The sequence below is a fragment of the Aptenodytes forsteri genome, unplaced genomic scaffold (genome assembly GCF_000699145.1).
Source record: "Aptenodytes forsteri isolate BGI_AS27 unplaced genomic scaffold, ASM69914v1 Scaffold404, whole genome shotgun sequence".
In the NCBI taxonomy this organism is placed as follows: Eukaryota; Metazoa; Chordata; class Aves; order Sphenisciformes; family Spheniscidae; genus Aptenodytes; species Aptenodytes forsteri.
In genome coordinates this window covers 5461755-5479371 of record NW_008795629.1, presented here as the reverse complement: position 1 = coordinate 5479371, position 17617 = coordinate 5461755, and the positions used below count along the sequence as shown (strand labels likewise).

Below are 17617 nucleotides of genomic sequence, written 5' to 3'. Positions count from 1 at the left end.
AGTGCCCGCGGCCAGGCTCCGCACGGGAGAGCAGCGGCAGCGGGAGGCCGGGCCCAGCGCAGGTTCAGCCGCAGCAGCCCTCGGCACCCCGGGAGGACTCAGCTGGAAAACAGGCTCAGGCAGGGGGTGCCCTCGTCCCGCTGGGATCTCTCTGCAGAGCAAAAGGCAGGAGGACAGAAAAGGAGGCTGGAAAAAAAAACCCAACACAAGGCAGGAGTCCAATAAAACTATGTTTATAAATAAAAACAGAAGATTGGTTTTGTTTTTATAAAACCCAGCGGGCAGGGTAGGGCAAGGGCGTGAGCAGTGGCCAGGGAGGCTGCTGGGTGGCATCAGGAGAGGGGGGGGAACAGGCGGCAGCTTGCTGGTGCCGAGATCGGGGGACCGGAGGATGGCAGAGCGGGCACCGGGCAGGCTGACTCCGGCAGGCAGAGGGAAAGGGGAGGCTTTAGGGAGTCACAGGGAGATGAACTGATGGCACATGAGAGCTGGCAGAGGGGTTGCAGGGGCAACGCAGACCCCCGGGGAGCAAAATACATTTCATCTCCAGGGTATAAACACTGCAAACAAGAAAGACAAAAGGAGGCAACGCTTGCAGAGAAAGCCACGGCGCGGCAGTAGGAAAGGGTGCCGGGCACCAGCACCAACAGGAGCAGGGTCAAGCGTGTCTGTACTGTACCGTGCTTGGCCCTGGGCATGGGGAAGGGGGCCGCCCCCAGCCCGAGGCACATCTCTCAGTACCCAGAAGAGGAAGGAAAAAGGGCAGGGAGCGCCGGAGCAAACACTCAACTGTCCTGACACATCTGCAGCACCGAGCCCAGAGGCCACGGTTCAGGTTGCAGCCTCCCTTCCCGGAGAGTTCGTGTTGCCGCCAGGCACCGTTCACAGCCCAGAGGGAGCGGGGCCGTCCCAGCTCCGTCCCAGAGCCTCATCCCTCCCGGCAGCCAGGCCAGTAGCACTTGTGGCGCTGGGCAGAGGGGAAGGCAGACTTGGGCCCTTCATAGGGCAAACACAGGGGACCTCCATGTTTCCCTAAAGCGTGAAAGCGAACCAGTTGTGCCCCTCCCTCGCCTTCTAACTCCGTCCAGGCCCTTGAAGATGTCACATTGCTGAGCAGCAGCACAACAGCAGGAGGGAGAAGGCCACAGCTGCCACCGCCAGCCCCAGGCATGGGACATCCCCTACAAATGGGACAGGCAGCAGTGTGTCGCAGGCAGGAGGGCAAAAAGCAGGACAGAGGGAACAGAACTTTGCCCTTAAATCCCCCCCAAGTACCCAAAGGCAGTGCAGGGCCCTGAGTCGCCCAAGACTCTGCGCAGAACCCACCGCTGCTTCGGGCTGAATGCAGAGGTACAGCCCCAGCCCCAAGACTCGCAGCCCAGGCAAGGTGAAGGAGGGTCCTACCATGGGGCAGTGCCAGGCTCAGACCTGGCCCAGTATGTGGGCAAGAGGAGGGAGGCAAGAGGGAAGTGGCAGCATTTCTCCACTCCCCGGAGGCACTGAAGCCCTGGAACATTCATGCATTAGCCAAAAGGCAACTACAACGGGATTTAAAACGCATATATAAGGCTGGTCCCTGCTCCCCTCTCAGGGCTGCAGGAAGGGCAGGGCGTCTTCCGCAAGGGGGAGGAAAGAAGCCATCTTCAGCGCCACGTGTGCCCAGCGCCCTTGGAGCTCCGTGTCCTCCTGTCGGGCCACGCCATGCTCCAGCTCTCCCCCCCATGGGCGGCAGGCTCAGAGAAAGTCAAACACCCCGTAATTCTTTGCTGCTTGATAGAAGAAACACAAAAGGGTGAAAAGAAAGAAGAGATGTTTAGGGTGGAAGGACCGAGGCAGCAGCGACACACGGGCAAGCAGCACAGGGTGCTGGGACGGATGCGGATTAATGGGGTTAGAGAGGATGGCAGGAGGGAATTACCATCGGCAATACACAAGTCTGGTGGCGGGATGGGCTGGCAGCACCCAGCAGGCCTGCCAGGCCCGTCCACCCCGCTCGAGGAGGGATTAGAATCAAGGTTTAGTTCCATTTATTATTTTTTTTCCCTTTTTTCTTTTCGTTATCAAGACAAAAAAAAACCAACCAAAACAAACAAAAAAAACCCCAAAAAACAAAACCCAAAAAACAAGGGGTGAAGCCAGGGCTGGTCCTAGGAGACAAACGACGGGGATGGAGGGGGGAAAGGAGGGGCAGCAGACAGACAGGGGACGGGCGCTTCACATTACATCCACAAAGAACTCACTGGGGTTGCCCATGGCCATTCGGAAGGACTGTCTACTGGCTGTCAGTTCAGGGGGCACAGAGGCCAGGTCACGGCCCGGCGGCGCCCCGGGGGGCCCCATGGCTGAAGGCGGTGGAGGCATCAGCAACATGGGGGGGCTGAAGAGAGGGGGGAGGCCGGGCGGCCCATACGACTGCTGGCTGTGGTGGCTGCGGATGCTGTGAGCCAGAGAGTGCTGGCTACGCTGGCTGTGCTGGCTGGCCGGCACCGAGCGCTCACTGGCCGCGCGCTCACGCCGCATGCTGCTCCTTGTGGTGTGGTCCGACTCGCTCCCGCTGCCACCCGACTTGGACTCCCCGGTTTTCTCTCTCTCCTTCCTCCTCTCGCTGCCGCTGCGATTGGAACCGCTGCTCCGGCTCCCTGCGAAGCGCACGAGGCAAGGTTAGGTGACAGCTCAGACAAGCCAGGAAGAAAGGACGCTCCTCTAGCCAAGAGAGGACTACAGCACGCTGCAGCACAGCCATCCGCCAGCACAGTCCGTGCTCTCAGTCTCCTTTCGACTCTGAGTCCCACAACACTTCTGAGATGGCTTTTGCCCTGGCTCCCCCCACACATAGGGCCTTGCCTAAGCAGCCTTTTCCTGCTGCTTCCCTGTACTGAACAGGGCATCTGCCCACCTGCAGGCATATTTTAGTCCTTTTCACTCACCTTCACTGTGCTGGCTGCCTGCACTGCCCCCTCCGTAGCTGTAGCCTGGGTCAGGGAAGCCGGGGTGGGGGTTGTATGGATGAGGTGGTGGATACTGATACGGAAAAGCCATAGGCCAGGGTGCGGCTCCTGGGTGGGGGAGCGGAGCCAAAGTGTCCTGATCGGAGGCACCACTGGAGCCATCGTGATCATGAAGAGAAAGATTAGCCATGTCTGCAAGAAAGCAGAGAAGAGGGGTTAATCCAAGTGGAAAGACAACCATGTGTGATGAAGATCCCTGTCCACTCTTGCTGATGGACAAGGATGGGGTACACAGGAGATGCAAGAAGTTGGCACTCTCCCTGCTAGTCAATGCAACCATTTGTGCTTCCTAGCTGGACAACAGCCAGGCTGTGCAAATCCAAGCTGTCACTCTAATACAGAGACCAGCTTGGTGGGAAAGGACCACATCAGAGCTACAGCTCACCCTGCCAATTACTTCCCCCATCCCTCTTATTTGAATAGAACCCAGTTGTCTGAGCACCACCCCCTTGCCAGCACTGGAAGTTCAGAGCCTGGAGACAAAGTCAGTAAAGACTAAGACTCTGCTATGGCTGCCCAGGAGAAAAGATCACATAGTAGGTGACAGCGTCATCTTCCAACTTCACCACCCCAGCAGCATGACAAGGGAGCTGGGATATTCTTCCTCACTCTCTAACAGCGTCTTTAGAACAAGGGGCCCAGCCTGATGGCAATGGCGGTAGCTATGTCCCTATGGTGTTAGCAGGGCTCTGCGGGACCTCAACCCCCCTCCATCCTCTCCCTCCCACCCACGCCAAGCGCCATACTTCCACAGAGGTCCCCAAAGATGTAATAGCATTGCTCCGAGAAGGTGATCTTGTTCACAGTGTGTCGGATGTAGCCAGCCTTCAGCAGATTGCTGGCATATTTGCGGGATTCACGACGGTCTGTAAAGCCCTCCACATGGTGATAGAGCCAATCCACCACATCCGAACCTGCCACCAAACATCAGAGTTAAATACAGCAACAGAGGGGAAGACAGTGGCCCTTGAGGCAGTGGGCCACACTGGAGCCAAGACAAAGTGGGCCAAAAGGTGAAAAGGGACTGCACAGCCAAAGGTTCAATTTGTGAACTTGGCCTGGTCAACAGTTTACGGTGACAGAGATGCTCCCTTGGACGTCTGCTTGTAAAACAGGCCACCCACTCCCCACTCCCTGCCTCTGCTGCAGGCAGCACAGTCTCTTACCAATGAAGGCATTGGGGATGGTGATCTTCAGCCACATGCGGTCACGCACCTCCAGGCCTGACTCTGGTGAGGCCATGGCTTTGACAATGGTGGCCATGTCACTGTGGATGGACAGGTGAAAGTCATCGAGGCCTGTGGTGTGGACGAAGGGAAGGGAGACAGAGATGAGAGGGGACAGAAAAGACAACAGGGCTACATGGAAGCATCACACACAGGAGGAATGGGCCAGGGAACAATACATCGCAGACAGTCTTGGGGCGCATGCTGCGTAACCCCCCTTCCAGCCTTCCTTTCCATGTCAGCCATTTCACCTTGTGCAAAACCTAGGCTAGAGCGTCCTTCCTTCCAACCAGTCCCAAGCAGCTGAGATCCAAAAGCTGCCAACTGAGCCCACACAGCCCAGCAAGGGAATTCTCTGCTCCTCACAAACCTACAACAAACTCCTGGCTTTTTGCCCCAACTCTCTAGACCCTCGCTTCAGGGCTCTGTATATTAGAATCACCCAAAACCTTCAGAAGGCAACCAAAAGAGCCCTGTGCTCAAGCAGGACCCTGCCCCACTGCAAGGCTCTTTGCTCCCAGCTGCCTCCACCCCACCCTATCTGCTGTCTGGCAGGGCAATTGCTCCAGGGACAAGCTGACTCCCTCTGGTCTGGCACTCTCAGCCAGTAACCCCTGACTGCTCTGAGCCTTTCCTCTGCGCCTGCCACAGCTCCTGGATTGCACCCAGGCTCTTCTACTCTGCTTACGTAGAAGGCTGAAAAAAGTGGTATTAATTCACCCAGCCATAACTCCCACTGATCCAAGCACCTGCCTGGTGAGAGCTGCCTCCCTCTTAGTCCCCTGGCAGGGCAGACCTTGCCCATCCCAGCTGTCCCCAAGCAGATGTATTGCTCCCTTTGCAGCACAGTGAAGGTGAGGAAGCCGTGCAGCGGGTGGAGCACGGAGGCACAAGGACTTACGTTCGGTCTCTGGGATGGAGCTGGTGATGGAGGAGCTGGTGGAAGTGATTGTGCTCATGGATGGACTCATACCGTACGCTGGGTAGGTGCCAGTCATCGCTGCCGTGTGGGACACCCAGGCTGCCGGGTCGATGGGCCGGATGGGCTCACCTGCAGTGAAGAAAGAGTCAGTCAGTAGCTATAAGAAATTATCCCCTCATCAAATCAACCTCTGGGGAGGGACAGGGACTCAAAGCAGCCCATTCCATCCCAAGCATCTGCCGGGACTCACCCGGATCGGAGCATGGAGAGTCTGGCCCAGCCCAGATCCGCTGGGGAGCAACTGGGAGAGAAAGAAGAGAGGAAGGGTCAGCAGGAGAGGTGCAGAGGGAGAGATCCCCCTATGGCTCAAGGGGGGGTTTCTCTTTCCTCTGGCGCCCCGAGCAAGTGACCCCCCTGCCCCAGTGAAACGCGTCCCCAGCGTGATGTGGGAAGGAGGGCTGGGCTTATGGGCATTTTGGCCTGGGAATAGGACATAGCAGCCTCCTAACAGGAGAGCTGAAACCCCATCAAACCCCAATTCAGTGCCACATGGAGTCACACACACAGGGGAGGAACAAGACAACAACCAAGTAAGTGCTTAAGGCAGGGCTCTCACATGAGCTGGGCACCAGCGTTAAGGGTGGGTCAGCTATCCACTTACTCCTGGGTAACGAGAAGCAGCCCCGGGGGCTGGGGTCCCAGCACTTGGCCACTGTCAGGGTAATGGGCCTGCAACAAAAAGGCAAGAGTTAGAACAAGAGCCCAGTGGCACAAACCCCTGCGTGGTGGGCGGATACTGTATGCTGGCTCTCTCCTGTGAGACAGGGAGAAGCTGCCAGTAAAATGCCCTTGTCCCCCTCCAGCTATGGATTTCCTTAGTGGCACGGACAAAATGATGTGACCCCATTGAGTGTTGCTGATGACCCTAATGACACGGCATCCCCACAAAAAAGGCACACAGCCACCATTCTGTTGGTTGCAATTCTTGCTTTGGGCATGAAAACCCATGAATCAAAGCAACACCAAAAACCTAAGTTCTGAGCTTCTGCAGAGCCACTGGCACAACCACTGGCAGAGGTGGCTGGAAGACACGACTTACACACCCCAAGCACACACTGTACAGCTGCCCACGGAGGTAAGGAACAACCTGAGTACTTACCCCGGCTTGTGCACAATCTCCCTCAGCACCCGCACAGCATCATCGTTGCTCATGTTCTCAAAGTTGATGTCATTTACCTGCAAACAACACAAAGAGGTAAGTCCCAGAGATGCGACCAGAGGCTGAGCTCCCCACTCAGCACAACAGTGACTCAGCTTCCCTCTTCCAAGTGCAGCTTCCTGGGTTTAGCCTGCCAAAGTGTGCAGGGAGGCTTCTGGGTCTTTTCTTACTGCCTTCCCAGGCCCAAACATGGAGGTATGTGGGCGTGTAGTACCTGCAAGAGCATGTCTCCTGGCTCAATCCTGCCATCAGCTGCCACAGCGCCACCCTTCATGATAGAGCCAATGTAAATGCCTCCATCCCCACGCTCATTGCTCTGTCCAACAATAGAAATGCCTAGGAAGTTGTATTTCTCTGCAGGGGTGGAAAGAGAAAGAAGTAAGACACCATAAAGCAGCAGGCACAAGCAGCCCTAACCTCAGACAAACCATGTGCTAACGATGGTTGCTTGCACCCCTGTCCCAGAGAGATGTCCTGGGACGCAGAGAAACTCTTGAGAGACCAGTGCTTCAAGACAAGCCACTTTCCTACAGAATCCATCTCCTCACTCCTCCCCGCATGTGTTCTCTTTGCCCCCTCCCCAGTTCCCTCTCCGCCACCCAATCTCACTCTGGAAGGACTGCAGGCTCCATGCACACCTCCCACTCACCCATGTTCAGCGTGACCGTGATGATGTTCAGGGACATGGTGGAGTCTGTGATGCTGCTGAAGGACGATGACTGCAACGTAAGTGAAACATGAGATGTCCTCCTGTGCCTCAGCAACATTCCCAGCCCCAGCTCCCTCCACTTGTGCTCCCTGCCACTCCCTGTGGCACCACAGCCACCACCCACAACTCCAGCCTTATGCTGGGAGCTTTGCAGGGCCAGAGGGCATCAGCCACAGTCCTTATGACCTCTCCACAGCCAGGACAAGGTCTGTGGTCCCAGCTCTTGAGGCTACATTGGCTTGGGAAAGGTTTACAGCACTTTACGAAGTCTCAGCACTTGGACACCACCTGTCCCCAGCTATGCCCACAGCAAACACAGCCGAATCCCTGATCAGCCCTGGAGCGCTGAGTGGAGAGATCCACCAGGCAGCCCACCTTGCCCTGCACTGCCCTCCCCAGAATACCCAGCCCCTGAGTACCCGCTCAATGCGTGGAGCCTTCTGTTTCCGCCGGCGTCGCTTGTGCCTCCTCATTAGACGGGAAGCACTGCTTTGCTCTGTCGAACTGCTAAACCTAGAGGCAAAAGCGAGAGTCGTCTCTTCTGCTGCGAGGGTGGTGGCTCTGGCAGCAAGAGAGCCACAGAAATGGCACAGGGAATAGAGGATTGCAGGGGCAGAGAGGCAGAACATGTATGTGGGGGACAGACAATAGCAGAGAGGGCTGCTGGGTGAGACTTGAGACAGAGGCAGGTCTGAGCAAGGACTCTGGAGCCCAGGATAACTCTGCCTTGCAAAGGCATCTCTCTGTGCTCGGAGGCAGGGGGAAGCTAGTGTTCCTCCAAGACCTAAGCTCTCCTACCTGCTGGTGGAGTCATCTTCATCTGAATCGAAGAAGCTGGTGGTCTCCAGCTCACTGCTCATGAGCGTGGAGGAGCTCTCGTACCCGCCCAGGTCTCGGCGCCGCTCTCCCTTCACTGTCCCATTCACCCTGGGTGCTATGAAAAGACAAGACTCAGTGTGCTTGAGACAGGCCACAGGGAAACAACCCCTCTCCTTCCCGCAGGGCTCACAGCAACCTTCCCAGAATGAAACTGGCCATCAGACAATCCCATCTAGTTCCAGCCAGCTCTGAGTCCACCCTGGGATCAGATCTATCTTCTGTGCGATACCTCTTCTATCACTACAGAATGGAGAAGAGGCTGATGGGCCACTTCCACGACTAAAGTTGTGGAAGACTTGCAGCTGGTTCCTTCGCAGAGCAAGGAATGGCCCGGAGTCGCAAGGCTACAGCACACTCTGCTTTTCAACTAAGAAGGACTGAGGCACTGCTGTCTCCTGCTCTTGAGGCTTCTACAGGAGACATCTCCTTTGCCCCCAAAGATTTCAACATCAAGCTCTGATGCAACACAGGTGTTAGCTCCTGCCTCCAGTGTGAGGCTATGGCCTCAGATCACTGAACAGCCCTTCGAAGCTGGGAAGGTTCTGCAGAACAGAGCGCGCTGCTCCATGTCTGGAGCTGGTGCCCCCACCGTGCCGCAGCCATGCCCTGCAGAGCTCTTGCCATGTTACCAACACTCACCATGCTCAGGCCCATCTTTCCGACGAGGTCGTTCCCTTTGTGACGACACCACCGAGTCTGTCTCTGTCTCATTGTCCAAGTTTTCGCGACTGCCCCCAGTGTTAGGGCTGCGATGAGATAAAAGGAACAAATATGTCCAACAGGGAACAACTTAAGCAGGCTCCCTCTACCTCTGTGCTGGCCAGCACGAGCCTCCAGCCATCAGCTGTCTCCTTCTTGAGGGACAGGAGCAGAGGTGGTGGGGAACAACCACAGCACATCTATGAGGGCAGCGCAAGGGACTGGGGGAAGCTGTGCCAGCTCTTTGCCAACTTCCCTGCACTACTTTCAGCATGCCCTTGCTTGTTGAATAATGCAGCTCCACTTCGAATCTGTTCCCAGCCCCATCCTCCTCCCCCCTGACTGGCTGTGATCCCTGCCAATTTGGGTAGGAGTGCCCCAGCCCCTGGTCTGGATTTACAGCAAAATCATTGTGGGTCCCTCGAAAACCAGGATAGGTGTCCAGGTAACTTACTGGAAAGAGGGGGGCCTGGAGTCTCCAATTCCTCCCGTGCGCTCCATGGAGGGTGGCAGCTCTGTTTGGTTATCGGCACAGACCGAGCCAGCATCTGAATGGGAACCCTCTGCAGACACCAGCTGGAGGGACAAGAGACAGAGAATGAAATGGCCAAGGCACTAGGAAAACATTTAAAAGATTGGCCAAATAAGCTGGCCAAAAGCCTGCCTGGCCCAGGATCTCATCTCTGACAGTGGACGACAGCAGATGCCCAGGAGCGGGCATGGAACAGGCCAAGCATGTAGCAACATTCCCTCTCAATGCCTTCCCAGACGCTGGCTATTTGTGGCTCAGGAATTCCTGACCCAGCAGTGAAGTCTGGGTGGCTGACAGCCCTGCTCGGAGACTCTGACATCATCTGCACAACCACACTCACAATTTTTACACTCAGGTAACCTTTAGCACATGTCCTGTGGCAAGGAGTGGATTCCCCTAGTTCTTCTTACATCACAATGACAACAGTCATTCCTTTTCTTGATTTTACTAGCCTCTACACCTCTGCCTTTCAACTGTGGGACCCAGCAGGACTTTTACCTTCCCAGCCCATGATGGGAGCTGGGGGTAACAGAGCTCAGGGCTGAGGCTGGCTTTGAAATAGACTCCAAAACATTTTTTTTTTCCTAGTTTCCACAAGTACTTTGCAAACTTTCAGCTTGTGCCCAGCTAAGTGACCTGGACATAGCTCAGCAGTTTCCCCAGAGCATAAATTCAATAAGGGTCAAACCCTGAGAACTATTTATACTAGCCATGCTTTGGGGCAGCCCAGGCACACCTACATCTGTGCCTCTGGCTCTAAGATAAACCACCAATTTCAGGCTCAGGGAATGAGGTGGAGCCTCTCCCGGGGGAACGGGCTCACCAGTGGGATGAAACAGAGGATAGCTCAAATGAACTGAATGGAAAGTGGTTTCCCCAACATCACTCCCTGTCCAGCTTTGCGCTCTCCCCACTTTCAAGCTGCATTGAGCAGGGCTAATTCCAATAGCGCCACGCAGGAAAGCAAGAGAAAGCCTCTTCCTTGCAAGAGACATTCAGGGACCCCCAAAGCAGAGGTGACAGGGCCCAGAAAAGAGCCACCCCCTTGGCTAGGGAGCGAATCCCCCAGGAAAGGCTAGAGCTCTCGAGCAAGGGAAGATCAATTTCCATCTCTAAGGACTTTCAAATTTGCTTTTCACGTCTGCACCACATCTGTCCCCTGCATGGCATGGGCAAGCAGCGGGGCTGGCTCTCTCCCAGTGTCAGGGAGGGACCGCAGCGCCCAGCTCCTTGATCTGCCCCAGACAAAACAGGCTGTGGGTCAGCCTGGAGCCAATCCAGGGAGGTGAGGAGACCAGGGCAGGGGTCAGGCCTCAGCCTGTGTAATTGAATCAACTGCCAAGCCATCAGCCATCACAGGAGAGGTCTGATCTAACAGAGGTGAGGGATGACCCACTGTGGGTCTGGACAGAAGGATCATGAAACATGGGCTGGAAAGGAGCTGATAGCCGCTGCCCAAACCATAATGCCCAGTGCAAATGCAGAGGCAGCTCTGCCGCTTGCTGGTGAGGGGACCACATCTGCGTGGAGGCAGGAGCAGATGCCAACCCAGGTGCTGGAGGCACAGGCCGTTTACACAGGTCTTGAGCACTTCCCAGCATCACTGATGAAACACAGAGCTGTGCCCTGCCCACCTTCGAGAACTGGGGAAACCATGATAAAGGGGGGGATGGACCCCACAGATCATCATTAGGGCAGGGGGAGAGGTCTGTTGCCAGGGAGGCACTGGGAACAGAGACAGGGATGCAGCCAGGGCAAGGAAGACAGAGCAGCCCTGAAAAAGCCGCAGCCAAGGCAGCAGACAGGGCAGAGAGCACCCTGGGGTGCCAAAAGCTGCAGAGCCCGTCCCACAAGCCCCAGGACAAGCCCAACGGCTCCTGCTCTCACAACTGCCTCACCAGCTCTTGTCTCGCACTCGGCTCAGCTTCCCTCCCTCCAGCAAGCCCCAGGCACATGCCCGGCCTTGCTCCCCGCACCTTCCTGGTGACTTGTCTTCCCAGGACACATCCCACTCCCTGAGGGCCACATCCCCGCTCTGGCAGCCACTGCCTGGGAGCACAGGGGAGAAGAAATGCTGGAAGTGGCCAGCATTGCCTGGAGAAGTCATATAACACTCTAAGCTTGAAGATCTCAAGGCAAGACCAGGCAAATAGATCTGGACAGAGGGAACTAGCCACAGGCAGCTGTCAAACAGCAGTGAGGAGAAGAGGAGAGTGGGTGTTCCCGAGCAGGGGGACTGATGCCGACTTCCTCTAACACTCCCGGGGCTTAGATTTCCCCCAGGGAAGGTTTTGATAACCACCCTGCACTTTTCCTGCCTCTTGCACTGTTAGGAAATATTCACTTGGATCCAAGCCCCCGTCTTTCCCTCTAGCTAAAATTAGTACCAAGTTCCTAAAATAGCCTCATCCCAGCCTGTCTGGCAGAAGCAGCAAAGCAAGTGCTCCCCCTCAGCCCCCAAACCACCCATGGACAAGGAGACTCTCAGCAGAGATAGAAAAAGGGATCATCAGCTGTGCATAAAGGTCTCTGAGACTGCCATCACCCTTCATGCACAAGAGCTGGTAGCGGTGCTAACTCCAGGCACAGCTGCCCTGCAAGGAGCCAGCACACCAGAGCAGAAGCACGATGCGCTGATCGGATCAGATGGAGCTGCACCGGATCCATGCCACTCACACTGAGCAACCAGAGAGCCCCTACAAGGAAAGCCAGCGGCTGCATGGATGCGTGGACCACAAGGAAAAGCACGCCAGGTAAAAAAAGAGCAATGGAAAGGGTTCAGAGACTCTGGGACTCCCCATGCAGCAGATGAAAACAAAAGGCAGCTGGAAAGGGTGGTGCGGGGAGATGTCTCAGGGCAGATGCAGCAGCAGCGGGGACGGTGGCCAAGAGCCGGACAGGCTGTTTTCCAAAGGGCCCAGCTAACCGCTAGAGGGAGGACGGCAGGCATCCGGCCGCTGGGCCTGCCGGCTCTTTGTGTGGGAGCCCAGCGCACCCTCTCCTCCCGGTGCGGGCAGGACCCCACCCTGTGTGCTGCTCCCCTGGCCAGCATCCCAGCGGGATGCCAGTCTGGCAGCAGGGTGCCCGCCCACCCTGTCCTGTCACCCCTGCCCTCCCTCCCAAAATGCAGTCGCTTCATGGCCCCCCAGCCATGGCCTAGCTGTCTGGTGCAGGGATAGCAGCAGCATTAGGTCCAACCTAGCCTGATTTGCTAAGGATTTTCACTGTTTAGGGGCTATTTGGTGGCCTCTGAAAAAGGCACTTGGGTCTTGGTTTTGCTCCTGGTGTAGATCCACGCACCCCCATCAGCACAAACTGCAGCTCAGCAGAGGGGAAAAAGGGATGACGGGCTATGGAGACTGAATATCCTCTCCCCCCGCAAACAGAGGGTCCCCTTGGGGGCAGAGGGAGGCATGCGGGCAGGGGACAGAGCATATGCATGGCACGGCACGGAGGGAGAAGCTTGTCCTGCAGCTGCCCAGGCAGTACCTTTAGTCTTCAGGGCAGTCAAATCCAGTCCGCTTCACCAGCACTAAAGTCACTTAAGCCCTTTGCGCCAGTCACCGGAGCAGGACTTTCCTTGGAAAGCTGGCCCTGCCATAGGGGCACACGGGTTACGCTGCAGACAGGCCAGGACCATCACCTCTGCCAGGCATCAGTTACCGCGAGCTCTCCACAGAAGCATCCCACATCTTCCCCAGCATGGGGGACCCAGCACCATGCAGCCCCTTCTCCAGCTGAAGGACTGGAGCGTGGTAATCCAGCTCAGCAGCTTCATTAGCAGTCAGCACTTTGACAGTACGGAGCAGTTCCTGTGGCCTTACTTGGCACTATGCAACCAAACAGTGGTTTTCAGGGAGAGCAGAAACAGCCAGCGAGATACCGAAGCAAGGGGCTTGCTTACCCATGACACCACCCGGCCATTGAAGCAGGGAAGCTTGGCATTGTCATCCGAGATCTCTTCTTTCACCACCCTGCAGAGGGGAGAAGGAGGCAGTCAGAGCTGGGTCCAAGATTTCCGAGGCAGGAGACTTTCCCCAGCAGGTGTTTGCACACCCTATGCAACAGGCAGCCCAGGCTTGAGGATGGGGCAGGGAGAGGACTGGCAGCTCCCTCCTGCTGCCAGGCTACAGCTTCCTATGCCCACAGCCATGACTGGCAGGCTGGAGGGGAGAAGACAAGGGCAGAACAGGCTCTCCTGTGTGCTGTTTTGCCCCCAGATTCACATTTTAATCAGTCAAACAAACAAACAAACAAACAAAAATCAGATTCGTATTTCCACCAGTTTGCTTATTTCTAAAGAAATCCACCAGTTCACTTATTTCTAAAGAAATACATAATTTAAACCTCTTTATAATAATCTGAAAGAATCATAACCTATGCCAGAGATTTCTAATAGATGAAAGTGAAATACATTAAACATGCTGCCTCCCAAATGTTACTGTTGATTTTTAATTACGTACATAATATTTCAACATCACTTCAAGCTTTATAGTTGTGCCACAATGTCATGTTCCCACATTACACAAACAGCTACATTATTATCAGTCTTCATAGTAGAGGGAGCACTGATAAATTTTTTTCCCCAACAGTAAAAACATCAGTTTTCTTTGGGAAGAAAATTTATTCTTTCTATTTTAAATATCACCGGGCACCTAAATACTTTTTCCACAGTGAGTCTGCAATCAAAACAACTTGTAAATTCACCAGATTCAATTAATACCATCTTTGATAAATCAAATTTAATGGCAAAATAGGCTTTAATAAGCTCATTTTCTTTTCTACTCAATGACAACATTTTAAGCACTCATTAATACAAAGACATCTTACAAGTAGTACGTGATATTAATTTCCCCTTCCAAGCTGTATCTAAGGCAGCTTGACACATTGTGCTAAAAAAAAATAATGCAGTAACTAAACAGTGAATAAATTATGTTGGGGGAAAAAGAATCCAACAGAAAAAGAACAAATGTGAAACCAAGGGAAATTATGTATTAAAAAGAAGTAGCTTATAAATAACTAACAGAGTACAGAGAGGTGGGATCCCACCAACAGCTCTGAAGGGTCCCCAAGCCAGTCCCCAGCTCACGGAGGGTCGAAGAGGATGCAAGCATGGGGTGCAGAGCTGTGACCCATTGCCCCAGACTGTCATGCAGTCCAGGCACTGCCATTAAGAGGCAGCATGCCGGGGCCCAGAGAAACAGGTACTCTAGGGTCCCAGCTGCGCTTGCTGGTGTGCCGACAGCTGCCCAAGCCGTCACTGAAAATAGGACGACAAGGCTCGCCAACACTCGCAAGGCATCAGCAAAAGGCAAATGAACAGTGCTGGAAGATCAAAACCCGGGGAGCAAGCTTGCTCCACCCTGCCAGCCACGCTGGTTGCTCCAGTGTCATGCACGCTCAGCAAAGGGCTGTCCCACGGGGTGAAAGGCAGCACGTTGCCACGTCTTTGCTGGCAGCTGGCACTCGCGATCCTTGCCCAAAATGGAGAGCCAGGCAAAGGGACTGGACAAATGCTACCCATCCCCAGAAGGCACAGATGAGGAGGTCATGGTTTGAGCAGCCTAAGCCACTACCAGGATGTGCGTTAATTCCTCTTGCACAGATGGAGAAGCAGGAAAAAGCAGGAAAGGAGCAGTGAGGATGGATTAAAACACTGCTGGCTTAGTGCTTCTTCAGCATGCCCTGTGCCAGCCTCTGCCCAAAGCCCCTACAGCCCAGGATGTGTATCAAACACGGGCAGTCTTCCCCAGGACCCGTCCTCTTCTGTGCCCACGCCAGCCCTTTCCAATGCAGGCAAGTTGTTGTCTCCTCACTTCCAAGCACGCGCACACACACACGCACCCTGGCCTGGCTGCACTAGCATCCATTCATACTGTCGCCAGCAGCCTGGACTTCATCCAATTCCTAGAGAGAACTTCAGGCAGAGCCAATTTTCAGTGCTCCATGCTGCCTGCTCAGGGACACAGAGCCCTGCCTGTGGGTGAAGGGACAGGGTGATATATTTGCAGGGTCAAGGTGACCAACCGCTAAGCACAAATGAACTATTCCACTTTCAGTGGGGACAGAGGAAACCAACCCCCAAGACCCCCCGCCCACCCTCAACTGCAATGCCCGATGGAAAACAAGCTCCTTCTGTCCCGAGAGCTGGTTCCTCGTCACTCCTATTACCCCGCTGCTGCCCCAGACATCCCAGGGGTCAGCTCCACCCTAGAGCAGTTTTCTCCCTTCTTCCCCAGCCACTACATTATTTATCACTATTTATCACCCAGATGCCAGAGCACAGTGGATTATATATTTAGACTCTACAGAGCAAAAACTGATAGTGCTGGAGTCAGGCACATGCTGAGCAGGAATATCTCCGCAGCCTTGCTAATGTCTGTCACCCCTTGCACCGTCCCGGCTATTCGTGCCCTGCATTCCTCTCCAGCCTCGGCCCTGAGCTGGAGGGGCCTTCCTCCAGCCTTCCTCCCCCCACCTCTCACCACTCTCTTCAAGTCACACTTCTCACACGAACAAGACCACAGGTTCACATCAGAAGCCACCAACCGAGCAGCCTCTGGGGGAGCTGTGTGCGGTGCCACGTTTCTCCTCTGCGGTTGCATGGGAAGGCAGCCATGAGATGAAACTGTCCCGTGGATGTGCTAGGAGGGAAAACCATCCTGTGAATGTGATGGGAAGAGCCCCCAGCTGATGGGGGCTGAACCTGGGAATCCCAAAAGAGCAGACCCAGAAGGAGCTCAGGCTCTCTTGCTTCTCTAAAAGACTTTCCTTTTGGCAGGAGCCACCACAGCCCAGGGAAAACATCTGCCCAAGGCCGATTTCAAAGGGACTGCTTTTAGTTTACCGTCCATCAGGGCAGCCTGGTTTCAGGTTTTCCCATGTTTAAGGTCCTGCTGGGGGCTGGGCACAACATGGCTGAGAACAGTGGCCAGGAAAAACCCCTTCTATGGAGAGGCAGCCCGAGCCTGCCCAGGTGAGCGTGAGTCCAGCCCCCTCGGCGCTGCTGCTCTGCATGAAGAATCACCCAGCAGAACGGGCGCTCGCCAGCCCCCATCCTGTCCCCGGGGCTGGCCGACGTGCTGCAGCCAAGCTGCAGGCTCAGCGCCTGGCCCGCAGGCCCAGCGCTCCCCGGCACTCATCTGCCTTGAATTTTCCAACAAAGAGACCTGCAGGAGGGAGGAAGGAGGGAGGAAGGAGGGAGGGAGGGTTACAGGGGAGGCAGGCCGAGTGGGCGGATGATTCAACTGCCATCCCCAGCGACACGGGGCCAAGCCAGGGGGGGAGGAGGAGGGGACGAGGCTCTGGCTGCCGCAGGAGCCCAGCTGGGGTGTGCAGAGGGGGCTGCCAGGGCTGACACAAGCAGCACATCTGCTCCCATGCAGCTGGGGGAGGGGAAGGGGCAGCCCCCAGCAGCAGGGAGGGAAGTGGAGGAAACCCAGCTCCAACCCTGGCTCCATCCCTACCCTCCCACCGGCTTCTCCGGAAGAGCCGGCAGACCCTCTCCCCACGGCCTGGGAAGATGCCGCGCTCCCAGCCTCCCTCCCAGTCCCTGCCGGCGGGAACAGCTGGCAGCCTGGAACAAGGATACAGAGGCGGGCGAGGGACAGGCCAGCAGACACTGCCTTCTCCAGGGAGCCCCAGCCCGGCTCAGGAAATTAGAGGGTATTTTATATCACAGAGTCATGTCCTAGGAATGAAGGGAAGGTGGGGAACAAGAGAGCATGCACAGAAGAGAAAGGAGGCCGTAAAACCCAAGCCTCGGAGACGGCTGCGCCGTGTCAGAGACCCCAGGCTGCGCAGCCGTTACCAGCGCAGCTGCTGCGCTCCCAGCCTCCCCGTTTCCCCTCGGTGGCCTCCAGCCCGGGCGAGGCTGCGGATACAAGGGAGTTTCTAGCTTCAGCCAGCTCTGGTCTCTCCTGAGCGGGACCCGCTAACCACAGTGGGGTCCCAGCGAAGAACTCGGATGGAGTAACGCGAGCCCAGGGAAAGAAGAAATCCAAGAGGCACTAACAAAGGCTCCGGCAGGAGGATCTGAACCTCAGATGTGGATGCAGGCTGGAGCTCAGCAGCGGTCCCATCCCCCAACTTGTCTATCTAAGGGCTCGCAATGGGGAGGATACTCAGAGAGAAGCAATCACAGGACACGGCGGTGATCAGAAAAGCTGAATCTGGAGTTGGGGGGGATCAGTACCAAGCAGGGAGGTGAGGGAAGGGGACCCCTCAAGCATATTAGACATCTCGATGGCCAGGATGAAAAGGAGTCTCATTAGGGGAGGTGCAAAGATTGAGAAGACAATTGAGCAGTGACAATTTCACACTAAAAAGATGAAAAGCTAGTAGAGCAGATGAAAAAAAGTAAGATATTTTCCTTCATTTAGTTAAATTATTGAGAGGAAAGACCTTCACAGAACAGCAACATT

General features: G+C 55.5%; 1 protein-coding gene across 1 annotated transcript; it reads right to left on the bottom strand.

Moving 5' to 3' along the window:
* Positions 1–2010: 2010 nt before the first annotated feature.
* Positions 2011–12722, bottom strand: DVL3 (dishevelled segment polarity protein 3). Its single transcript, XM_019472876.1, has 15 exons — positions 12684–12722; positions 9117–9238; positions 8603–8709; positions 7883–8018; positions 7504–7597; positions 7025–7094; positions 6590–6729; positions 6316–6392; positions 5818–5885; positions 5407–5457; positions 5136–5285; positions 4175–4306; positions 3755–3922; positions 2928–3140; positions 2011–2639 (listed from the first exon to the last, which is right to left on the bottom strand). The coding sequence occupies exons 2-15, from the start codon at positions 9161–9163 to the stop codon at positions 2215–2217; spliced, it is 1878 nt and encodes a 625-aa protein (XP_019328421.1). The 5' UTR covers positions 9164–9238; positions 12684–12722; the 3' UTR covers positions 2011–2214.
* Between the last annotated feature and the right edge of the window lie 4895 nt (positions 12723–17617).